At 36.7% G+C, this 26476-nt stretch overlaps 1 protein-coding gene across 1 annotated transcript in view; it reads left to right on the forward strand.

Moving 5' to 3' along the window:
• FAM98B (family with sequence similarity 98 member B) overlaps positions 1 to 25276 on the forward strand; it is a 36417-nt gene extending 11141 nt beyond the window's left edge. The window contains exons 4-8 of the mRNA XM_025884389.2: positions 4484 to 4662; positions 8745 to 8825; positions 9413 to 9529; positions 20614 to 20781; positions 23215 to 25276. Coding sequence (XP_025740174.1) covers positions 4484 to 4662; positions 8745 to 8825; positions 9413 to 9529; positions 20614 to 20781; positions 23215 to 23610 — 941 coding nt within the window. The 3' untranslated portion in view covers positions 23611 to 25276. The remainder of the gene's footprint in view (positions 1 to 4483; positions 4663 to 8744; positions 8826 to 9412; positions 9530 to 20613; positions 20782 to 23214) is intronic.
• Positions 25277 to 26476: the final 1200 nt, after the last annotated feature.

Consider the following 26476-nt stretch of genomic DNA (forward strand, 5'->3'; position numbering starts at 1 on the left):
AGAAAAGAGGTCATTGTATTGGGGGGGAATAAGCATTCTCATATATGATAGGCATGAAGATATGGGAGAATAACCGTACAGCCTTTTAGAAGGGCAAATTCTTAGTATCACAGTTAAAATTCCCCTACCTTTTGACTTGGAAATTCCAGGACTAGGAGTACATACCTGTTTCCCTAAGTGTATAAAGATATGTAAAAAGGATGTTTATTATGGCATTATTCATAGTAGTTAAATAGAAATGGTATATCCTTGCAGTGATACCATTATACAGCCATTTGAATGAAAATAGATGTGCTGATATGGAATGATTTCTGATGTATTGGTAAATTAAAAAATATACAGAACATCTGCAGTATGCTCTTGTTTGTATAAAAGAAAAGTGTGTAGATGGTGGATATGCATTCTCAGTATATATATGCATATGCCTAAAAAGATACCCAAGAAATTAATATTGATTGTCTCTGGTGAGGGGGATAAGATGTGTGGTGGGAAGACTTTTTTTTTTTTTTTAAAGATTTTATTTATTTATTTGACAGAGAGATAGCACAAGTAGGCAGAGTGGCAGGCAGAGGGAGAGGGAGAAGCAGGCTCTCTGCTGAGCAGGGAGCCGGACATGGGGCTCGATCCCAGGACCCTAGGTTCATGACCTGAGCCGAAGGCAGCCGCTTAACCGACTGAGCCACCCAGGTGCCCCGGGAAGACTTTTCACTGTACTGTTTGCCGTCTGCATGGATTATCACTTGAAATATTAGACTGAACTCGTGTTTGTAGTATTACATAGAACACGTTTCCTAGAACAAAGGCAGACAGCTTAGGTTCTGTCCAAAATACAAATTTTTGAAGAACTGGTGATCTGTTTGAATGAAGTTTTGAAATCAGAAGGACCTTGGCATAGTCCTCATAAGCATAGTTTGATACATATTGGTCTTAACTTTTTGTGAGCTCTTTTGACTGTCACCTATAGACTTTGTGGAAAAGTCTTTAAGTCAGTGCCTGCCCATGAGAATCACTGTGGGTCTAATACCGTGCAGATGCTTAACTCCTACTTCAGATCTGCTGGTTCAGAATCTTTGAGGGCGGGACCCTGGCACCTGTACAGGCATACCTCAGAGATCCTGTGGGTTGATTTCCAGACCACGGCAACAAGGTGAATATCACAGTGAAGCAGGTCAAATGAATTTTTTGGTTTTCCAGTGCATATAAAAATTATATTTACAATATACTATAGTTTACTAAGTGTACAATAATAGCATTATGTTTAAAAAAACAACATGCATAGCTTAATTAAAAAATGCCTTATTTTTAAAAAAAAAAATACTAGCTATCATTGAGCTTTTAGTAAGTTGTAATCTTTGGCTGGTAGAGGGTCCTGCCTCTGTGCTAATGGCCGCTGACTGATCAGGGTGGTGGTGGTTGCTGAGGGTTGGGTGGCTGTGGTATTTTCTTAAAATGAGGCAGCGGTGAAGTTTGCCACATCAGTTGACTCTTTTATAAATGATTTCTCTGTAGCATGTGATGCTATATGATGGCATTTTACCCACAGTAGAACTTCTTTCAAAACTGGGGTTTATACTCTCAAACCCTACTGCTGCTTTATCAACTAAGTTTATGGAATATTATAATCCTTTGTTGTAGTTTCAACAATCTTCATAATATTTCACCATGAGTAGGTTCCATCTCAAGAAACCATTTTCTTACCCATAAGAAGCCATTCCTCATCTGTTAAGTTTTGTCATGAGATTGTAGCAATTCAGTTACATCTTCAGCTTTACTTCTAGTTCTCTTGCCGTTCCCACCACATCTGCAGTTACTTCCTCCACTGAAGTCTTGGACTCCTCAAAGGCATCCATGAGGGTCAGAGTCAGCTTCTTCCAAATTCCTGTTGGTATTTTGATCTCTACCCATGAATCATGGATGTTCTTAATGGCATCTAGAATGGTGAATTCACTTCAGAAGGTTTTCAATTTCAAGGTTTTCAAGGTTTTCAATTGACTTTGCTCAGATCCACCAGGGGAGTCATTGTCTATGGCAGCAATAGCCTTAGGGATTATATTTCTCAAATAATAAGACTTGAAAGTCGAAATTACTCCTTGATCCATGGGCTGCAGAATGGATATTGGGTTAGCAGGCACGAAAACATTAATCTCATTGTACATTTCCGTGAGAGCCCTTGGGTGCATTGTCAATGAGCAGTCCTATTTTGAAAGGAATCTTTGTTTCTGAGTAGTGGGTCTCAGTAGTGGGTTTAAAATAGTCAATAAATCATGCTGTAAACAGATGTGCTGTCACCCAGGCTTTGTTGTTCCATTTATAGAGCACATGCAGAGGAGGTGTAGTGTAGCAAAGTTCTTGAGTGCTCCAGGATTTTTTACAAGGGTAAATGAGAATTGGCTTCAACTTAGAGTCCCCAACTGCATTAGCCCCTAAAAAAAGAGCCAGCCTGCCCTTTGAAGCTAGGCATTGGTTTGTCTCTTAACTGTGAGAAGTCCTAGAGGGCATCTTCTTCCAATAGTGGGCTGTTTCATCTGCATTGAAAATCTGCAGTTCAGTATAGCCACCTTCATTACTTAGCTGGCTCTTCTGGATAACTTGCTGCAACTTCTATATCACACTTGTTGCTTCACCTTGTACTTAAATATATGCTGTGGAGACAGCTTCTTTCCTTACTTAAACCTCATGAACCTCTGCTAGCTTCAGACTTTTCTTCTGCAGATTCCTCACCTTTGGGATGCCTGGGTGGCTCAGTCGGTTAAGCGTCTGCCTTCGGCTCAGGTCATGATCCCCGGGTCCTGGGATTTAGTCCTGCATTGGGCTCCCTGCTCAGCGGGGAGCCTGCTTCTTCCCCTTCCCGCTCATGTTCTCTCTCTATCTGTCACTGTCTCTGTCTCTCTAAATAAATAAACAAAATCTTAAAGATTCCTCACCTTTGTCATGCTTCATAGAATTGAAGAGCATTAGGGCCTTGCTCTGGCTTAGATTGGTTTAAGGAATGTTGTGACTGGTTTGATCTTCTGCTCAGACCACTCAGACTTTCTCCATATCAGCAGTAAGGCTGTTTCAGTTTCTTATTTGTGTGTTCACTGGAATAGCACTTTTAATCCCCTTCTCAAGAATTGCCAACATGGGACACAGAGACAGGAAGTGAGCAAATGTTGGGAAAATGGCACTGATAGACTTGCTTGCCACAGGCTTGCCACAGACCTTCCAATTTGTAAAAAAAAAAAAAAATGCAATTTTCTGTGAAGTGTAGTAAAATGAAGTGCAATAAAACAAGGTATGTTTTAAAGTGCACTTTTAAAGTTTTCTCAGTTCTCAGCTGAAGTTGAAACTGCTATGTTGTGGAGTGTTTGTAGTGTGTGTGCCTAACTTTAAACAAAAAAAAAAATCCAGTATTTTAACTACTATAGTGAAAGTTAATTTAAAACAAAACTGTAACCATGTAAGAGTTTTGAGTAATTTTCTTATATATGGCTGTTGAAAGGATTAAACGAAATGATGGTAGAGGGGACTGTGAACAGCCTGAGGTGGTCTATCCTGAAGGCCGATGGCTGTTCATATTGCTCTATCAGCTTATAGATCAATTAAAGCTGTACATTCTCCCTTGAGTTGAGCACTCTGTGCATATGAGGGGAATATTTTCAGTTTTACACATTCTGCATTCTTAAATTATTGATTTACTGGTGGTTCTCTCCTACCAGACTTTAAATTCTGCAGTAGGCATGATCTCTTTAAAAAAGTTTCCTCCTGCCTTCTTTATTATTTGTTTTGTGGTAAGAACACTTAACATAATGATCTACCCCTTAGCAAATATTTTTTAAAGATTTTATTTATTTTTAGAGAGAGAGAAAGTGAATGCAGGAAGAGGGGCCAAGGGAGAGGAAGAGGGGGAGAAGCAGACTCCCTGTTAAGTGGGGGAGCCTGACTTGGGGCTTGACCTCAAGACCCTGAGGTCACTGACCAAAATGTATCAAACTTTGCTTATGAGTACTATGCCAAGGTCCCTCTGATTTTAAAACCTATTAAAACAGATCACCAGTTTTGTAAAAATTTATGTTTGATAACTTCCAGTTTTCCCCCTTACCTATCCCCTGGCAGCCACCATTCTCCTCTGCTTTGAGTTGGACTATGTTAGGTTCCTCATTAAAGTGATAACACATAGTATTTGTCCTTCTGTATTTGTCTTACTTCACTTTGCATAGCGTCCTCCAGGTTCATCCATGTGGTCACAAGTGGCTGGATTTCCTTTTTTTTTAAGGCTGAGTAATATTACATTGTGTGTATATACCACATTTTCTTTATTAATCTATTGAAGGGCACTTAGGTTGTTTCCCTCTCTTGGCTATTGTGAACAGTACTGCGGAGGACATGGCAGTGTAAATCCCTTTGAGATCCTGATTTCAATTCCTTTGGATATGTACCTAGAAGTGGGATTTTTAAGTAGTTCTTGTATATTTTAACATGTTTTTCCCTTTTTTTATTATAGTATTTTTAAGTACAGAGCTTCAAGCTTTACAGATACTGCAGAACAAGAAACATAAAAATTCTCAATTAGATAAAAACAGTGAAATTTATCAGGAAGTTCAAGCTATCTGTGATACTCTTGGTGTACCCAAGTCAGCAACTTCTGACATTCCGCTTATGCTAAACCAAGTGGAATCAAAGGTATTGTATTTGTTTTATTTTTCATTTCCCAAAAATGGAATTAAATGCTAACATGTAAATGTATTAAAAATGAAAATATTTCTTTTAAGATACATTCCATTTCAGGAGAAGTGTATCTTTCTGTAAACCAAATTTTGGATTTTGAATTAATATGCATGTGACTTAATTTGCCTATAGCTAATATTCAGGAATCAGATCTTAATGAGTGAGGGCCCTTAGGCCTTTTGAGAGTTTTCTGTGATAGAAATCACTTTGCAAGTTAAAGGATCCCTTTCCTAAATAAAGTTGTATTGTAGTATAATGAAAGAAGTAGAGTAATCCTCCAAAGTCAAAGGCAAACTACATTAAAAAAAATATTGTTAATAGAATTGTAATGTGGTTGTTTTTGGCAGTGAGGAAGCACAGTTTCTGATGGATAGGTGTTCAGTAAATGTTGTTGTATAGAAAATGAATGAATGAGTTCCCTGATAGAGTTAAAAACAACCACAAAACTCTATACCTTAAACTTTTTGAAATTTTTCTCTTCAGTTATTAAACACCCTTCTTCCCCATTGAGCCACATATTAGAGAGAATGCTACTCTTGCATGCCGAATTCCAGCCTAGTTTCTGGGAGTCCTCTAGGGGAATAATACAGGATTTATTTTAAAGGAAAAGAACATTCACACTCTCAAGAACAGGTACTAAAATTTCATTTTTAGGTATGCTGTGGTGTATACTAAATCCTTGAATAAAATACTTTTGCTTTGATAATTTATGAACTGAAAAATACATTTATCTTCATTGAACATAAGAATTTTGGTATCATTAAGATGAAAACACAGTTTTAAAAATTTTTTTTTTTTTAAATTTTTTATTGTTATGTTAATCACCATATATTACATCATTAGTTTTTGGTGCAGTGTTCCATGATTCATTGTTTGTTCATAACACCCAGTGCTCCATGCAGAACGTGCCCTCCTCAATACCCATCACCAGGATAACCCATCCCCCTCCCCCCCTCCCCTCTTTTTTTTTTTTTTTTTTTTTTTTTTTTTTTTTTTTTTTTTTTTTTTCCCCTCTTACATACTCCCCTTTTCTTCCTCTCCTGTTATCTTCTTCTTTTCCTTTTTTCTTAAAATATGTTGCGTTATTTGTTTCAGAAGTACAGATCTGTGATTCAACAGTCTTGCACAATTCACAGCGCTCACCGTAGCACATACCCTCCCCAATGTCTATCACCCAGCCACCCCATCCCTCCCACCCCCAACCACTCCAGTAACACTCAGTTTGTTTCCTGAGATTAAGAATTCCTCATATCAGTGAGGTCATGTGATACATGTCTTTCTCTGATTGACTTATTTCACTCAGCATAACACCCTCCAGTTCCATCCACGTCGTTGCAAATGGCAAGATCTCATTCCTTTTGATGGCTGCATAATATTCCATTGTGTATATATACCACATCTTCTTTATCCATTCATCTGTCGATGGGCATCTTGGCTCTTTCCACAGTTTGGCTATTGTGGACATTGCTGCTATAAACATTGGGGTACACGTACCCCTTCGGATCCCTACATTTGTATCTTTGTGGTAAATACCCAGTAGTGCAATTGCTGGATCGAACGGTAGCTCTAATTTCAACTAAAACATTTTCTTTTTTGTGAAACCTTTGGACTGAAGAATAACGCTGTGAATCGCTCAAAAACATTGTTCTGGAATTAACAAGTTAATCTTCAATGCTTGTTTTCTCTTTTTGTTTGGATTAAGAATGATCTGGAATTGGCTAAAATGGGATAATTTCAAATTGAGACAGATTTCTAGGCTCTTTCTAATCTTCCAGTGCTTCTACATGTTGATTCCAAAGAGGCTTTTCCCTTTTATGGGTCTCAGTTAGTATTAAAAATATCCCCAAACCTCTCGTTTCCCTACTTGAAGTAGGCCATAATGCCTGTGTTCAAATGCCGGCAGGTTAATTATAAGGTAGTTGTTACTTGGCCATTGTGGCCAAATATTTACTTAAGATTTTTTTCCCCATTCAGTTCCTATCAAAAGCAAAAATTTCCTTATTGTACATGTGATGTGTCCAGAATACACTTTGTCACCATTGGGGAAGAAAATTATTTTCTAACTTGAAGCTGTTCAAATGTGAATCTAATGTAATTATAGTAATATTAATGACAAACATACAGCATTTACTGTTTTTATTTTTTAAGATTTTGTTTATTTATTTGACAGAGAGACAGCGAGAGCAGGAACACATGCAGGGGGAGTGGGAGAGGGAGAAGCAGGCTTCCCACTGAGCAGGGAGCTCGATGTGGGGCTTGCTCCCAGGACCCTGGGATCATGACAAGAGCCGAAGGCAGACGCTTAATGACTGAGCCGCCCAGGCGCCCCCAGCATTTACTGTTCTAAATGTTTATATATAATAACTCATTTAGTTCTCACATTACATATAATGAGGTAGTTACTACTATTCTCTACAATAGCCATATGAGGAAAGATTTAATAAATGGGACAAGCACGTTTCTGAGTAGTAGTGGTAGACCTGAGGTTTGAACTCAGGCAACCTCCAGAGTCTGTGCTCTTAACTCCCTATTTGTGCTTAATTCTCAAACTTAACTGTAGTCCAGTGTTGAAATCCTGGGAATGGAACTGAATATGATTATGTGTAAGAAACTATAAGTATGCATTCAGAATCCTACTTGAGTGAGCAGTTACAAATAGTAATATATGAAATGATCAAAGGAGGTATTTAGAATAGTTGGGAAATCTACAGAAGTTGTCTATCTTAAGCAAATAATTCTTTACTATACGAATTGGATCATTGTACAGGCATATTTGCTGTGAAGCTAATAAAGCTTAAGCTTTGGGCCCCTCATTTGCACAAGTTCTTTTTTTTTTTTTAAAGATTTTATTTATTTACTTGACAGAGACACAGCGAGAGAGGGAACACAAGCAGAGGGAGTGGGAGAGGGAGAAGAAGCAGGTTTCCCACTGAGCAGGGAGCCCGATGTGGGACTCAATCCCAGGACTCTGGGATCATGACCTGAGCTGAAGGCAGACGCTTAACAACTGAGCCACCCAGGCGCCCTTGCACAAGTTCTTTCTAAGCTAATTTTTAAAAAATAGCTTTCTGAAGATAGTTTATATATCAAATTCACTCATTTAAAGTAGATAATTTTAGTATTTTAAGCTATGTGTAGTGTATTTAGAGGTACAACCATCATCCAAATAGAATTTTAGAACATTTCCATCACCTTCAAAAACAATCTTATGCCCATTTACAGTCACTCGCCATCACCACCACATTTCTAAGCTAATTTTGTGTTCACAATTTTTAATTCTTTTTCTTAAAGAGTGCCCCTAACATTAAATAAACTTCGTATGCCTCAAAATCTCTTGATTATTTTCCCTAGTTATCTTATAACTAAGAAACTATAGATAGCCCATTTGGTTTTGAAATTATTTCTTTGGATAATGGAAGTTACTTCACATAGGAGGGTGAGCCCAACTTGGGCTATCATTTTTCAGTCATTTTCTTCAGGATAAGTTACGGTTATTGGAATGGCTGAAATTGCTAAAGCAAAAACAAATGTCTAATATTACGTTCACTAAAATAAAAGTGTTGCTTTGCAAAAGTAATGAAATGTGTATGTGGTGACTATAATTTAGAGGCCTTGCTCTCCTAGGTTGTCTTGCTGAACCATGAAACCAGAATGCCTAATTAGAGTTGTACTGTGTACAAGAGTGTGCATAAGAGTGTGCCATTTCAAGGAGAAATTCCAGAAATTATTTCACATAAGACCATACACATTCTCATAGTATAACCTTTTAGAAGCTACACTTGTAGTCGTCTGTGTATATTATTTCTTATTCTGGAAAAGAAGGTATGCTGTAGTTTGAATTAATATAACTAATGCTTCTTTGAAAAAGATACTCTGCTTTGTGGTGATAGTCTTTCTTGGTATGTGAAGGTGAATTTCAGTTATTTCACTTTAACATTTCATTTATATTTTGGCATTCAAAACAACATTTTAAGAAGGAATAAGATTGTTTTAAATTAGGGATGTACATTTTCATAATCTTCTATATTTACTTTTAGGTGAAAGATATTCTCTCCAAAGTCCAGAAGGATCATGTGGGAAAACCACTGCTGAAAATTGACTTAAATCTGGAACAGGCGGTAAATTCCCTCCCTTTATTAGAATAGTGAATATGGCTTAATTTTATTAGTGGACACCTAATTTTACAATGGGTAGCATGTGTTTATTATTTTGGAGAATTAAAATGGGTTGATACCCTAGAGTAATAGGTCCTAACATTTTCTTCAGTCAGATTATTAATTAGTTTTAACAATACCTGGCCAAGAGTATGTATAGCACTCAATATGTTAGCTTAGTTGTGATTTGAAAAGGAGAGTAGCTCGGTGTCAGCAAGGTAGAAATTTGGGGTGTTTTCTTTCCTTACTGGTCCAGACCACTTAGCAAGTAGATGTTTTACTTAACATGCTTCATTGAAGATGAGGTAAACTCTCCCAGTGTAACAGTTTAATTCCTATGTTTACTATCTTGTGAATATCATAAATGTTCTATCAGATACTCTTTATTATTTAAAAAATATTCCCATCAAGTCTCGTGGGATCAAAAAGTGGTCACCAAATACAGTATCTTTTGAATCAGTAGGAAGTATTGACTACAATTTTCAAATTTCTTTTCTGGGCTATGTCAGAAAGAGTGTAAAGTTTATGATTTTTGTTTCTGAATTCTTTAGGAACAACTGGAAAGAATCAATGATGCTCTTTCTTGTGAATATGAGTGCCGCCGGCGAATGCTAATGAAACGGTTAGATGTGACCGTGCAGTCCTTTGGTTGGTCTGATAGAGCAAAGGTAAGACTGTTTTCCCATTTGTGTCCTGTAGGTGGTACTCTGTGACAGCTCTTCAGGCCCTCTTGTTTGTTACTGTGTAACTGTGCCACATTTGCACTTACATTCCGTCTGAAGCATGTGCCCAGGCCAACTACTGGTCTTATATAATGGTCCTAGTCTTTTGTAAATTCTGTCTGCAGATGTCTTAATTTCTCTCCAAATCTTTCACATTTATTTTAAACTCCTAGATGTTGTGATTTATGCAATGATATGCATAAAGAAAAGGACATCATCTGAGACAGTGAGATAGATATAATGAGCAACTGGTCAAGAAAGCAGAATATTGGAATAAGTACAGATAGTACTGAACCAGAACAAGTCTTCTTCAAAGTGTCCTAAGGCTGTGGACTGTGTTCTAGTAGAAGAGGACATTGGCGGGCAGGAGGGCATTCTGAAACAATGGATCTCTTCACACAGTCCTAGAGAGTTGTCTCCCATCATTCCCATTTGATGCTTTTAATCTGTACCAGGCTTCGTCTGGGTACCCTGCTCCACTCTGCATCATAGTCTAGAACTCTCCAGACAGTAAGCTTGGACAGTTACAGGGCTCACCACATTTGCTTCCTTCGTTTCAGGGATTACTGTTTTGTGCTCTTTGGTGTCCAGTGTCTGAAAATTGGTTCATATGGGTTGTCCACTTTGCTAGTTGTTTCAGGTAGGAGGGTAAATCTGGTGCCTCTTACTCTCAGGTATCATCACATCATCATCATTATTACATTTTTTATATTGACTTGGCAGTTCTTCTGCCCCACGTTGTATCAACTGGAGTCATTAATGCAGCTTCATTCAGCTGGTGCTTGGACTAGTCTGGAATATTCAAGATGGTTGTCTCATACGTCTGGGTTCTGCTGATTGCTGGGGTGCTTTGGTTATCTTCTTGGTTCTTACGTGGTCTCTGTCTCCATGTGGTGTCTTGTATTGGTTTCCTATGGCTGCTGTAACAAATTAGCGTACACTTAGTGGCTTAAATAATAAACATTTATTCTCTTACAGTTCTGGAGATCAGAACTCTTAGCAAGGTTAAGTTAGCATTCCTCCCAGATGCTTCAGGGGAGAATCTGTTTCCTTTGTATTTCCTGGCTTCCAAATGCCACCTGTGTACCTTGACTCTTGACTCCATCCTCTTATCTTCAGAACCAGTAGTGTAAGGTCTTCCATTCTCTCTCTCTGCTTTTATTTTCACATCACCTTTGTCTCTCTAAGTATTCCTATGATAATACTGGGCCCACCTGGATAATATAGGATAATTTTTCCATCTGAAGAGACTTGAATTAATCACATCTACATCTGCAAGGGAACATATTCACAGGTTCCAGGGATTGGGATATGGCCATCTTCGCGTGTCATCTTCCTAATACTGGATTTTGTTTTTTCTTGCATTGTATTTCTCTATTATATGCTGCTGCTGCTTTCTTCTTTCTGAATATACTTTTTAAAATCAAGTATTCTAATGAGTTCTCCATTTTCTGTATACCTTCCCTCCCAAAAGATACTATTCTCCTTTTGCAATCATGGGCTTTTTGCATGGCTATCCTTGGCTATTCCACTATTTCCTGGATCCTGTGGTCGCCTTTTTCATTGTTTATTCTCTCACTTTGCTATAATAAATCCATAAATAACTTCCTAACAAGGGTGCATAGGAGGTGATTTTTCTGAATCCTTGCATTCTGAATATATTTTATTTTGCCACATTTGATTGATAGTGTGAGTAAATATAAAAATTTAGGTTGAAAATATTTTCCCCTAAGCGGGGGGGAAGAATACTGAAGGCATCACTTCATTGTTTTCTAGCATTTGGTGCTGCTGGTGAGAAACCTGATATCCTGTGTCCTTTTGGATGACTTTTTATTTTTCTTTGGAAGCTTTTGGGCTCTTTTCTCTAGCCTTGGAGTCCTGAAATTTCATGGTAAGTGTTGGTATGGGTCTTTTTCCATTTTATTGTGCTAAACACTAAGTGGACCTTTGCATCTGCAGACTCTTAGCTTTTATATTTTTCTTTAATTTCCTCCCTTTTATTTTCTTTGTTTTCTCTTTCTGAAATTCTTCTTAGATTTTGGACATCCTGGGTAGATAGAACCGCTTAAGTTGCTTTATTTTTCCTCTTTTTCTATCTCTTCTTTTTTTGATATACTTTCTTAGAAATGTCCTCAATTTTATTTTGTTCTTGGTATTAAATTTTTGTTTCTGCCATCATTGTTTAATTTCCAGGGAGTCTTTTTGTTTTTTTAGTTTTCCCTTTTTCATATTTTTCTTTTTTTATGGATGTATTCTCTTCTTAAGTGTAAAGATGAAACATTTAAAAAAAATTTTGTCTTTAATTATCTGCTTCCTCCAGGATAATTTTTTGTTGGTTTTTCTTAGTTTTTTTCTTATGGTGGTTTTCTTCAAATGCAGGATGGTTCTTGGTTGTTCATATTTAAGAGCAAGACACTGAAAAGCGCTGTGTTTGCTTTTTAGATTTCACCATGAAATCATACGGTATTTCTCTTTGTGTGGCTTAATTCACTTAGCATTATACCCTCAAGATCCATCCAGGTTGTTACACATGGCAAGACTTCATTCTTTTTTATGGCTGAATAATATTCCATTACTTATGTATATGTGTATGCACACAGACAACCTCCCCACGTCTTTTTTATCCATTCATCTGTCAGTGTCCACTGAGATGTTAGGTTGCTTCCATATCTTGGCTATTGTAAATGGTGCTACATTGAAGATAGGGGTGCATATGTCTTTTCAAATTAGTGTTTTTCTTTTCTTTGGGTAAATACCCAGAAGTGGTATTGCTAGATTGTATGGTAGTCCTAGTTTTAACTTTTTAAGGATCCTGCATGCTGTTTTCCACAGTGCCTGAACCATTTATGTTATGTTTCGACCAACAGTGCATGAGGGTTCCCTTTTCTCCATATCCTTGCCAACACTTGTTGTTTCTTGTGTTTTTGATAATAGCTATTCTGACAGGTGTGAGGTGTTACGTCATTGTGGTTTTGATTTGCATTTCCCTGATGAGTGATGTTGAACATCTTTTCATGTGTCTGTTGGCTGTATGTCTTTGGAAAAATGTCTTTCAGGTCCTCTGACCATTTTTTAATCTAATTTTTTTGGATACTGAGTTGTATCTTTTATATCTTTATATCTAACATCTTTTGGATGTTAAACCTTTATCAGTAACATCATTTGCAAATAACTTCTCACATTCAGTAGGTTGTTGTTTAGTTTTGTTGGTTTTCCTTGCTGTGCAAAAGCTTTCTTGTTTGATGTTGTCTCATTTGTTTATTTTTTTTTGCTTTTGCTGTCCTTGCCTGAGGAGACAGATCCAAAAAAAATACTGCTAATACTGATGCCAGATAGCTTACTAACTGTTTTCTTCTAGGAATTATATTGTTTCAGTTCTTATTTTAAGTCTTTAATCCATTTTGAGTTTATCTTTGGGTATGATATAAGAAGATAGTCCAGGTTCCTTCTTGTGCATGTAGCTGTGCAGTTTTCCCAGCACCATTTATTGAAAAAACCATGCTTTCCCCACTGTATATTCTTGCCTCCATTGTTGTATGTTAATTGACCATGTAAGCGTGGGTTTATTTCTGGGCTCTCTATTGTGTTAAGGTGATCTATGTGTCTGGTTTTTGTGCTGGTCCCTTACTGTTTTGATTTCCATAGCTTGTGTATAGTTTATAATCAGGGAATGTGATATGTCCAGCTTTGTTCTTTCTCACAATTGCTTTTGCTGTTTGGTATCTTTTCTGGTTGCATATGAATTTTGGTATTATTTTAGTAGTATTGTTCTGGTTCTGTGAAAAATGCCATTGGTGTTTTTATAGAGATTGCATTGAATCTGTAAATTGCTTTGGGTAGTATGGACATTTTAACAATATTAATTCTTCTAATCCTTGAGCATAGTATATCTTTCCATTTATTTGTGTTGTCTTCAGTTTCTTTCATCACTGTCTTGTAATTTTCATTGTACAGGTCTTTCCCCTCTTTGGTAAATTTATTCCTAAGTTTTGTTTTGTTTTGTTTTGTTTTTATGCAGTTGTAAATTGCATAAAATTTGTAATTAAAAATTACAGTTCCAGTTGTAAATGGAATTATTTTCTTAATAACGTTCAGATAGTTTGTTATTAGTATTTAGAAACAGATTTCTGTATATTTTGTATCCTGCAACTTGACTGAATTCATTTATTGGTTTTAATAGGTTTTTTTGGTGGAGTCCTTAGGATTTTCTGTATATAATATCATGTCATCTACACGTAATGGAAGTTTTGCTTCTTCTTTTCAGTTTGGATGCCTTCTTTTTTATTCCCTTTGCCTAATACCTGTGGCTAGGACTTCCAGTACTATGTTGAATAACAGTGGCAAGAATTAGGCATCCTTGTTTTGTTCCTGATCTTAGAGGAAAAACTTTCAGCTTTTCACTGTTGAGTGTGATGTTTACAGTGGGTTTGTCATATATGGCTTTTATTATGTTGAGGTACGTTACCCACTTTGTTGAGAGTTTTTATCATTAATGGATGTTGAATTTTTTAGATGTTTTTTTCTGCATCTATTGAGATGATGGATCATACGGTTTTTATCTTTCATTTTGTTAATGTGGTATATCATGTTTGATTTGTAGATGTTAAACCGTCTTGCATCTGTAGAATAAATCCCACTTGACTATGTCTTTTTAATGTATTGTTCAATTCCTTTTGCTAATCATTTGTTGAGTTTTGCATCTATGTTTATCAGGGATATTGGCCTGTAATTTATTTTTGTTAGTGTCCTTGTCTGGTTTCAAGGTAATGGTGGCCTTTAAAAATGAGTATGGAAGCATTTCATCCTCTTCAGTTTTACGGAATAATTTGAGAAGAATAGCTATTAATTCTTTAAGTGTTTGGTAGAACTTAACTGTGAAACTGTCTGGTCCTGGACTTTTATTTGTTGGGGGTTTTTTGATGACTGATTCAATTTCATTGCTAATACTCAGTGTATTCATATTTTCTATTTCTTCATGGTTCAGTCTTGGAAGATTGTATGTTTCTAGGAATTTATTAGTTTCTTCTAAGTTGCCCACTTTATTGGCATGTAATTGTTCAATAATAGTCTGTTGTGGTACTTCGTATTTCGGTACTATTGATTATAACTTCTCTTTCATTTCTAATTCTATTTGGGCTCTTTCTTTTTTTTCAGATGAGTCTGGCTAAAGGTTTATCAGTTTTGTTTATCTTCAGAGAATCAGTTCATTGTTCCATTAGTCTTTTCTATTTATTTATTTTTTAGTCTCTAATGCATTTATTTCTGTTCTGATCTTTATTATTTCCTTCCTTCTGTTAACTTTGGGCTTTGTTCTTCTTTTTTCTAGTTCCTTTAGGTGTAGAATATTTGAGGTTTCTCTTGTTTTTTGAGGTAAGCCTGTATTGCTATGGACTTCCTTCTTAGAACTACTTTTTTGTATCCCACAGGTCTTGGAATGTTGTGTTTCCATTTTCATCATCTCATAATTTTTTAATTTTCTCTTTGATTTCTTCATTGACTCACTGGTTGTTTAATACATGTTGCTTGGTTTTCACATGTTTGTTTTTTCCAGTTTTCTTCTTGTAATTGATTTCTAGTTTGGTGCTGTGTTGCTGGAAGAGATGCATGGTATTATTTCAGTCTTCTTAAATTTTTTGATACTTGTTTTGTGGCCTAACATCTGTTCTGTCCTGGGGAATGTTCCACATACCTTTGAAAAGAATGTGTATTCTACTGCTTTTGTATGGAATATTCTATGTATATTTTTTTAAGTCCATTTGGTCTAATGTGTTGTTTAAGGCCAATGTTTCCTTGTTGATTTTTCTGTTTGGATGATTTATCCATAGTTGTAAGTGGGGTGTTAAAGTCCCCCACTATTATTGTATTTGCTCTCAACTTCTCCTTTTATGTCTGTTATATTTGCTTATATATATCTAGGTGCTCCTGTGTTGGGTACATAAATATTTACAAATGTTATATCCTCTTGTTGGATTGCCCCCCTTTTCATTATGTAATACTCCTGTTTGTCTTTTGTTATGGTCTTTGTTTTTGTTTCGTTTTTAAGATTTTTTATTTATTTATTTGAGAGGGGGAAGCAGGCTCCTTGCTGAGCAGGGAGCCTGATGTGGGGCTCAATCCTAGGACCCCGGGATTATGACCTGAGCTGAAGGCAGATGCTGTGGCTGAGCCACCCAGGCGCCCCTGGTCTTTGTTTTAAAGTCTGTTTTGTCTGATATAAGTGTGGGTATCCGGCTTTCTTTCTATTTCCATTTGAATGTAATACCTTTTTTTTTTATTCCATTTCTTTTCAGTATGTGTGTATCTTTAGATCTGAAGTGAATCTCTTGTAGGCAGCATATAAATGGGTCTTGTTCTTTTATCTGTTCAGCCATCCTGTGTGTTTTGACTGGAGAATTTATTTCATTAACATTTAAAGTAAGGACTAGTAAGTGGACACCTTTACCCATGGTCTGGGTACTTTTCCAACCTGTATTTTATCACTGGGTTCTGTGAGCCCTTTTTTTTTTTTTTTTTAAGATTTTTTATTTATTTGATAGAGATAGCGAGAGAGAGAACACAAGCAGGGGAAGTGGGAGAGGGGGAGAAGCTGGCCTCCCGCGGAGCAGGGAGCCTGATGTGGGGCTTGATCCCAGGACCCTGGGATCATGCCCTGAGCCTAAGGCAGACGCTTAACGACTGAGCCACCCAGGTGCCCCCTGTGAGCCCTTTAAGGACAAGTTTTCTGTTACCTGTACCTCTGTGATTTTCCTGGATGTAATCTCTGTTTTCAAAGTCTGACTTTTGGGGGGCTTACCTCTTTTGTGCAGGATTTAAGGCTTGGAGTGCCTGGTGTTGAGCTCTAACCCTTCACTCCTCAGGAAGAAATTCCATCTTTTTGAGATTCTTTCCCAACTGTGGATTGCTGTGCCTGGTGTTTTTTTTTTTTTCCTTTGGTGAGAGGCGATCTCTGCCATTCATACTCCTCTTGATGCTGCCTCTTAGTTCCTCCTTGTGGAGGCTCTGTTCATTCAGTTTTCAGGACTTTTTCTGAGGAAATCATTCTACATGTAGCTGTGTATTTGTTTTGACCAGGGGAGGAGGTGAGTTTCAGGATCCTTTTATGCCACTATCCGAACCCTCCTCTGAGAAAACATTTTTTTAGTATGGTAATAGAATAGCTAGCTATAAGGCAGAGTTGTAGACTGTCATTCATGTATTTTCTTTCAATAAACATTTATTTAGCACCTCATATGTGTCAAGCATTATGAGGTACCTGGTTCTGGATGAGCATTTCAGCACCCTATACGATCAGGTGTAGAATATTTTTGGAAGATCTCTGTATCCACAATACCTAATCAGCTTCTCAGATGGGGTAAGCCTATTTGTAGTCTCCTTGTGCACCAGGATAAACTCCAGAGATGTGTATGTGTGTCCATGTCACTGGAGTGACTACTGTATGCAAGAAACTCAGATATTCTAAGAGCTGGGAGTTACCAAAGAAATAGATGACATGACTGGGGACCTCAAGAAATGGAATAAAGTTCAGATGTATGGGAGATACCAATTTTATTGACCTCTGGAAACTTTAATAGAGCTGGCTTATGTATTGGGTCTCCAGTTTAATCTGATAGAATTTTTTTTAAAGATTTTATTTATTTATTTATTTGACAGAGAGAGACACAGTGAGAGAGGGAACACAAGCAGAGGGAGTGGGAGAGGGAGAAGCAGACTCCCTGCTGGGCTCGATCCCAGGACCCCGGGATCATGACCTGAGCTGAAGACAGATCCTTAACCCACTGAGCCACCCAGGCGCCCCTGATAGAATTTATTTTTAAAGATTATTTATTTATTTGAGACAGAGAGCATATGCACGAGTGTGGGTGGGGTGGAAGAGCAGAGGGAGAGCGAGAAACAGACTCCCTGCTGAGTGGGGAGCCCGATGCGGGGCTGGATCCCAGGATCCTGAGATCAGGACCTGAGCCAAAGTCAGGCGCTAACTGACTGAGCCACCCAGGCGCCCCTTAACCTGATAGAATTTTAATGGAGAAAAAGGAATTTGAGAATACAAGGAAAATTGTGAAATGTAGTGCATTAAAAGTGTCTTAACATACTAACTTAGGATGTTTCCACTATTGACCTTAAATTTACACAGAAATCCAAAATGAGTTTTGATATGTTGTTCTCTTTGAACGTTCGGAGTGGCCGTTCTTTCCAACACCATTTAAAACACCATGGACATGTTGACTCTTTCCTAGCCTTAAACTTGGGGACTTTGAGAAAATATGCCTTTAGGAAATACCTTGATATTTATCTTCTCATCTTGATCTTTTTGTCATCATGTTTTAGGTCAAGGAGGTTGTCTTTTTGTTCTTTATTCCTTAGTCTGGGTGATTTCTAAAAATTCTTTTTCTTAGGCTATTTTTAGGTCATTTTTGTCCTTTCAATTGATCCTTTTCAATTAATTATATGAATGCATGCAATTGTACCCTGAGTTTTCTTGTTAAATTTAAATATCATTATCATTTCCCCCCTATTTCATGTGTCTGAGATTGTTGAATAACTCATAAAATATTGTTCTACAGCGTTTAAACTCTGCAGAATATTTTATCAAGTAAGTTTAATACTCTATTGATATTGAGGTTTTCTTTAATTTTGTCTGACCCTTTAATGATACGCTCAGCAGCTAAATTTTTGTTCATGTCCATGATATATTCCTAAAATGGAATTTCTTGATGAAACAATATAAATAGATTTTAATGTTTTGTCACACACTCTAAAGTTGCCCTTTGGAAAGATTATATAAGTTTATTGGTATGGTTAATCTGATTTCTTCATTATTTTGCTAGTATTAAGATAAGACTGAGTATAATGTTATAGTTTGCTTTTTTCACTGATTGTATTGTGATCATTGTCCCATACCTCTAAAAGTTTATTTTAATATTCTTCTTAAAATTAATTTTTATTAATTGTTTTGCAATAAAATTCACTATCTTAAAATGTACAAATTGGTTGTTATTAGTATATTCACTGTAATTTTGTAACCATCACTGCTGTCTAGTTCCAAAACATTTCCATCACCCTCAAAAGGAACCTATTGGTAGTCATTCCCCAAACTCCCTATCTCCCTTCCCTGACAGCTGCTACTATGATCTGCTTCTGTAACAGCTTTTTGGATTTACTTATTCTGACAGTTCATATAAGTGGAATCATACAGTATGTGGCTTTTTATGTCTGGCAGCTTAGCATAATGCTTTCAAGGTTCATTCACTGTTGTTGAATGTAGCAGTACTTCCTTTCAGTATCCTTTTTATGGCCGCATTATATTTTATCATATAATGATGCCATAATTTATTTTAGACATTTTTTCCTGTATTTACTACTAGGAATATTAATGTATGTAATTTTTATTTGTAAATTGCAAGCTCTATTCTTATGGTGGATTCCTAAGTGGAAATTTACTGTGTCAAAGGTTATGACTCTTGATGGTCTTGATTCCCATGGCCAAATTGTTTTCTGGAAAGTTTTTATGAATTTAAACTCCAACCAGTAAGGTAAATAAAATTTTGTCCTCACTTTAGCTTCTTTAATATTCAGAATATTAACAGTTTTATTGTTAACTTGATGGTTAAAAAAAGACTAAATTGTTTTAAGTTGTATATTTTTATTATTGGTAAAGTTCAACTTTTTTTCCTAAGATTATTAGTCATTTGAATTTCCTCTTGTTTCAAAATTTCTTTTTGGGTCTTGTCTTTTTTCCCCCTTAGGATCTTCCTGTTTTCCTTTTGGTCTTTTTATATATTAAGGAAGTTAGCTAGTTGCTTTATTTGTTGAAAATATTTTCACCAGTTTTTTTGGTTTATGTTTTTGATGTATAGAAATTTTAATCTTTGTAATATAGTTAAGTTTTTCAATTTAAAATAAAACCTTAAACAATGAATTCTATTGTATTTGGAATTCTCTTTGTTATATGGTGTGCCTTATTATTGTTCCGTTTTTTTTTATAAATAGTTCCTTCTGACACCATTTAAAAATTCATCCATCCCTTTTCTCACTGATTTTTTTTTTTTTTTTTTTTACTTCCCACCCCCCATTTCTCACTGATCTTTGATGCCTCCTCTGTCATTGCAGTCATATATTTATGAAGCTCTGAATTTTAATTGCCTGTTTTGTTTCATCAGTCTATTTTTTCCCCCAAGTTCCATTTAATTAGACTGAGGTAGGATAGTATATTTTTATCTGTACCTTTGCCTCGGAGTCAGCTAGAACCTTTATTAGTAGGTAGGCAAAACTGCGACTCTGTATTTTGGGGAAACTGTTTAAGCTTTCCAGGTCTCATTTCTTTTTCTATCTGCAAAAGGGGATAATAAAAGCAACCACTCTAAAAGGATGTTTTAAGGATTAAAGAAATGACTGTTAAGTGGACAGTATCCTGGCACGTTTAATAAGTACTCAAGGAATGTTAACTGTTAAGACAGTGATGATGATTTCATATTACATAGTAATATCTGGTAGAACTCTTATTTTTCAAAATTCTTTTTGTTGTAATTACATATTTAGCTTCTGGATTAACTTTAGATTCCTTTTTCCCCCGCATCCTCTCAAAAACCATTCCATTAGTATTACAATAAATGTATAAGTTAATTTGGGGGGAAAATGACAATACTCAATGTCCCTATCCAGAAACTTGGCATTTCTCTCGATTCATTCAAGTTTTCTTTTTGTTTTTATAAGCTTTACTGATGTTTCCTTCTTAAAGGTCCTATATGTGTTTTTGGTTAAGGCTATTTTTAGGTATTTTGTTGTTAGCTAATATTGATGGAATTTTTTTTGTGTTATTTTTTAATGACTTGTTATTGGTAGTTATGTATTCTTTTGGCATCTGTTGGTCTCTTTTTTTCATTCTGCATACAAATGATGAGATATTTAAATGTTTTGCTCTTTTCTGTTTCTTTGCTTGTGCGTTATCTCTTTTTTCTTTCTGAAGATGATTGCCATTGTTCTTTCATTGAAATGTTCTTTGGCTCTTTTTTCCCCTATCTTTTGTTATTTAGGTAAAAACAGATGACATAGCAAGAATTTACCAGCCTAAGCGTTACGCTTTATCACCCAAGACAACAATTACACTGGCACATCTACTTGCTGCTCGTGAAGATCTGTCCAAGATCATTAGAACAAGTAGTGGCTCCAGCCGTGAGAAGACGGCATGTGCCATTAATAAGGTTGGTTTTTCTTTCAGTACAGTGGAGAATGAATGTATAATATCCTCATTTGGTGCTTTTATAGATTTCAATCCATTTTTCTCTTACACCCTGGTAAACTCCTAGAACAGAGTGATGATAGTATTTCAGTTCATCCAGGCTTTGTTATGTTTTGTGTGTGCATGTTCATTGGAGTCTCTGTATTCATAAATGAAAATTAAATCTATTTGGGGGCACCTGAGTGGCTCAGTCGTTGAGCGTCTGCTCATGATCCTAGGTCCTGGGATCGAGCCCCGCGTCGGGCTCCCTGCTCAGCGGGAAGCCTGCTTCTCCCTCTCCCACTCTCCCTGCTTGTGTTCCCCCTCGCTGTGTCTCTGTCAAATAAATAAATAAAATCTTTAAAAAAAAAATAAATCTATTTGAATTAGAGGAATTAAGAATTGATTGTATCAGTAGCTTTAGCAAGAATTATTTGCCTTCTTTCCAAGAATGTATTTATTTTTTGTCAGTAAAAATCTGTAGTAGTTGTTTCAGGTAGTGACAGGTTCCTTATATCCTTGGTGTAAAGGAAGAGTACATGCTTTGGAGACCTATAGGTCTGGATTCCTATGCTAGTTCTGTCATTTACATAGAGGAGTCACCTTGGGCAGGTTACTGAATCTTTTGGAGGTTCCATTTTCTGATTAAGAGTGTAGATCCATTTCTCTAATAACATTGCTTTTAAACAAGCTCAAAGAGATTGAATCTTTTACAACAGCAGCAATGACAGTAATCTAGATTTGTCAGTTTGGCATCTGCTCTTTATTTAGAGCACTTTATGGCAAACTTTATTACGAAAGAGCAAAAAGTCAGAAGGGATTTGGGCAATTTTAAAACATTGTTACTCAGTGAAAAAGGTGTCCTTGATACAGTATATCTTGTTAGAGGGATGGTTGTATATAAAGTCAACTTGTTAATTATTACTAAGTTACCAGTGTTTGTTCCTCCCTCTCCTATTTTAGATCAACCTCCTCTTGAAACTAAGATTTTATTTATTCATGAGAGACAGAGAGAGAGCAGAGGGAGAAGCAGGCTCCCCACTGAGCAGGGAGCCTGATGCGGAACTCCATCCCAGGACCCTGGGATCATGACCTGAGCCGAAGGCAGATGCTTAACCGTCTGAGCCACCCAGGCGCCCTATTCTGTTCTCTTTAAATATGTTACTTAGTATCTTATTATCAGGTCATGATCTAGTCTTAGGGGATTAAGAGTTCTACTTTAAGTGACATTGCCCATCTCTTTTCTAAGTTTATAATTTATAGTCTATTTGAAGGCAATCTTATCAGTTCTTGGAGCAGTGTCCCCACGTGGCCACCAACATAGCATGTTTGTTTGGTGGAGAGACCAATGAAAATTACGACCAAAAAAAGCTGTTTTTTGCATTTGGTAATTAGAACATTATTGGTGACTTTAAGAGAATGTTTACATTCTTCGAACATTGCCCCCACAGTAAAGATGTTGTACTTTTTGTCTTTAATTTATGACATAAATTACTAAAACATGGTTTTGATTAGAGGATCAAGGGAAGTAGAACCCAACTGATTTGTAGGTCATTTTGGTTGAGGCAGTTACTGTTTTACCTTCTTTCCTGAAAGAGATGAGCAGGAAGCTAGTCTCCTAGCTTACTTCCTCAGCAGTGTCTGTCTGTATTTATGGGCATATAAAGTAGCTCCTTTCTACAGAAGGCTGGGGACTTAAACCAAACTCTTCCCTGGTTTATATTCAAGTATTGTGAAGAATGGTTAAGAGGGCCTATCAAGACTTCATTTTCTCTATGATAATATAGTAACTAGTATCATCATTGAAAGTTAGTGAGCTTAAGTTTCGTAAGAAAGGAATATAGTTCATTGAGAATCCTTGTATCTCTAGAGGAATACCTTGGATTATAGTCATATTCATCTCTGACATCTCATTAAATTCACATGTTACCATATATACTTAGTACTTTTAAAATAGTACATGTTTAGGAATATAGTTTTTTGTTGGATAATCCATGACCAAATGAATGGCTGTGGGAAGTCCAGAGTTGTTGTATAAATAGATATGAAGTTAATGAATATAGGGTATATAATTTATGTATATTGAAAATATGTTGGTAAAAATATTTTAGTATGGTGGGTGCTGCATTTGTTCCAGAATTTGAAACAAATTTGAACAAGAGAAAATTAACAAGCCCTTAAGTTTCAGCAATATTCCCCAGATTGTTTAAAAGTAATCTGCACTGTGAGGAATTTGTCATACATCACATTTGTATTTTCAGTATTAATTTGTGCTACATGTCTGTTGCTTTCATGTCCTTAAATATTTGGCTTCTGTTTCTTTATTAGAACAGTAAGTTCAGTATCATTTGAATCCTTTATGTAAGTTGTAACTTCTAAAATATTAGAAACTGAAGGACAATGTTTCTTCACACAGGTGCTGATGGGAAGGGTGCCTGACAGAGGAGGACGGCCGAATGAAATAGAACCACCACCCCCTGAAATGCCCCCTTGGCAAAAGAGACAAGAAGGCGGCGGAAGGGGTGGTTGGGGTGGTGGAGGTGGAGGTGGTGGGGGTGGTCGAGGAGGTGGCGGGGGTGGAAGAGGTGGCTGGGGAGGTGGGGGAGGTTGGGGAGGTGGGGGAGGAGGAGGAGGGTGGGGAGGAAGCGGGGGAGGGGGTGGTAGAGGAGGAGGTTTCCAAGGCAGAGGAGATTATGGGGGGAGGGGAGATTACGGTGGAAGAGGAGGGGGCTATGGTGGAAGAGGGGGCTATGGTGGAAGAGGTTATGGAGATCCGTATGGAGGGGGTGGGGGTGGATATAGAAGATATTAAAAACTACCAAAATTAGATAGCAGTGCTTACTTCTTGGCAGAGACATTAGGTGTAGTGTTCTAAATAACATACTTGAATGTCATCTTTGAAGTAAACACCATGTTAGATTCCCTGATGCCATTCTTGAATTGGGTTACTCTGTAAGAGCATTGTTTTATACTACCATCTGATCTGATCTCTTAGAGTGATGCTTTTTCCATATTCTGTGTACCCTTGAGCATGTCTTTTTAAAAAACAAAGAATGAGCAAAAATTATTTTTAAAAATGTAAATATTTATTACCATCAGACTTAGAAAATGGAAAGTATTTTATTGTCATGATTGAATTTAGATTGTTACCTGTATTTTATTCAGGTTTGAAACACATAAATTACCCAACTTGTAATGGAAAGGAATATAGACTATTGCCTCATCTGTATTCCTGTGGCCGTGTTTTGTATTTGATAATTATACTTTATTAAATAGGGAAAGGGGCTGATCTGATAGTTGTGTTCAATAGGTAGTTGTCATGACTTGTTTGTTCTTTTATAGGCAGCGATTCCTCTGACCAGGTTTCTGTTAAAGTTCCATTAATTGAAGCTCAAGCCTACTTTTTGCTATATATATTTATTTCCCAGGTGGATTTGAAATCTGTGATTTTGTTTAACAAAGCAAAGTTAAAGACTGAGGTCAGAATTATTCTAAAGGTATGAGGACAAGCAATAATTTTACATGGTGATGTAAAAAATATTCATATAAACTGGTCTCTTCATTTGTATCATCACCTTAGGTGTTTGAATATTAAAAGGCAGGCTGAGCTGTATTGCTCAGGATTAGGGCAGTAATTGCCAGTTTCAGTCCATCAGAGGTAGGATCAGGGCATCCCTTAGAATTTCTGATTCATAGCTCGATTTGGGAAACAAGAGTTAGGGAATGGTTACATGTGGTTTGGTGGTTGGAGCAGGTAAAAGTTTGGAGATCAAGAGTTGTGAATTTGAATCATGGCACTAGCCCAGGGGTGCTGTGGGCTGAAATGACCATAGCTCTCAAGGATTGATTTGTCCTCATTTGTCAAATGAGGAATGTTACACTTGCACTCTTCTCAGATTGTTTCATAAAGATGTTAAGTATAAGTGCCATTTATTGAGGGCTTGTTGTGAATGGTTTAAGAAGTGGGCCAAGTAATGCATTTTTCTCTTAGTACAGAGAGTTAGATAAGATAGTCACACACGTTTTTTCATTCCCACTGTAAAATGTGTGTCCCAGTGTGGGCTCGTGCTCGACACCTGTGCGTAACAACTTTCTGTGATCTAGCAAACTCAACAGATAGAAAGCTGGTTACCAGTGGACGCATGGTATTTGATATTTGGCAGTTTCATTGTTGTTTTGTTTTGCTTTACAGTAAACCCTGTAGTGAAAACTAAAATAATGTTAAAACTTTAAAAGTAAATATTGTGTATACTGCAGTCTTTGCCATGTATTTTTCAAGCTAACTCTTCAAAGAAATTTGTTCAGGACAGGAAAACAAACTTTAGGTTATTTGTAAAATAGATTTTAAAAATGTGTTTATATTTAATGAAGATACTTAATTTCATTTGTGATAGTTGGGGGAAAAAAAAGGCTTTCCGTAATTAAAACATTCTTTTCAATAGCTATGAATTCTGAAAAATAAATAATTTTTAAAAATATTTAATCAGACTACTGGAGTATAGTTGCTGATATAGTAGGGGTTTACAACTACTTTCAACTTTTATCACTCAAGGTTTGTGGTAAACAATGGTAGAAACATTAATTTATCCATTTCTGTAAGATTTCCTTGTACCTTCACCGGAGTGCTGTTGAGTTATCCACTATACTCACTGTAAACCTTATCCAGTTTTATCACTTGCTCCTGGGATCATATTGGAGCTGGAACCACTCCTATTTACACATTCCCATAAACTTCACTTCAATGACAAGCAGGGTGATCTAGACCCTAGTATCTTTTTCTTCCCTGAAAGGTAGGATTTTCATGATATTCTTTTTTAAGTAAAAATTTGTTTTGTAGAAGAGTGTGCTGAGCAATAGCTAGACTAGCAGTAGGCAATTTGGGGCTTTGATGTCAACAGCCATAATGTGAAAATGATTTATAAATTGAGTGCAGTACTAATGCAGAGTATGATGAATGGTATTTTACTGCTTCCTACAATCTAAACCTTTTTATGGGCCTCCTCTTCATTCTTTTTTGCCCGGTTCTCAGTTTCATTTTCCCCTATTACCTCATTTATCCCCCCCCCTTTTTTTCTTTTACCTGCCTTAGTCTAGCCTTTGGTATCTTCATAGCACCTATGGACCTGACTTTACTGAGATTCTGGGTGAAAGTAACTAATCTCTTATCTGGACCTTACAAAGAATGTGTGTCCCCATCCATTTTACACATAGGTCTCAGCAGAAGGGTGAGATGTTTGAACCTATGGCCTTGTGTTCTGCAGATCAGGGGAACCTTGCTTCACTGAGGAGAAAAAACATTTTAAACCAAGAACACTTAATTACCTGTATTTATGTCAAAAGAAGGTGTGATAACCCGGAAAACATTTGTGACCAGGAATGTTCTGAGCAATGAGATGATACCTTATAAGCAGCACAGGATAAATAAATTTGGGATGGAATCTGGGGATGAAAGAAAGGAGGCAGTTTAATCTCTCCTTCACGGTCAGGTTGTCAATGTGACTTATTTTGTATGAAGTGTTACGAATTGCCAAAAGGATAGATGCACCCACATCCAAATGTACCAGAATGCATTCCATAGTGGAATTTGAGTGATTGGAATTTACCCCAACTCTTCATTGGTCTGGTTAAACAGAAGTTGGCTGGGGATTAAGAGGAAGTCATAGCTATCTCTTAATCAC

The sequence above is a fragment of the Callorhinus ursinus genome, unplaced genomic scaffold, assembly GCF_003265705.2.
Source record: "Callorhinus ursinus isolate GAN/ISIS: 27379988/994484 unplaced genomic scaffold, GSC_fseal_2.0 scaffold25, whole genome shotgun sequence".
NCBI classification, from domain to species: domain Eukaryota; kingdom Metazoa; phylum Chordata; class Mammalia; order Carnivora; family Otariidae; genus Callorhinus; species Callorhinus ursinus.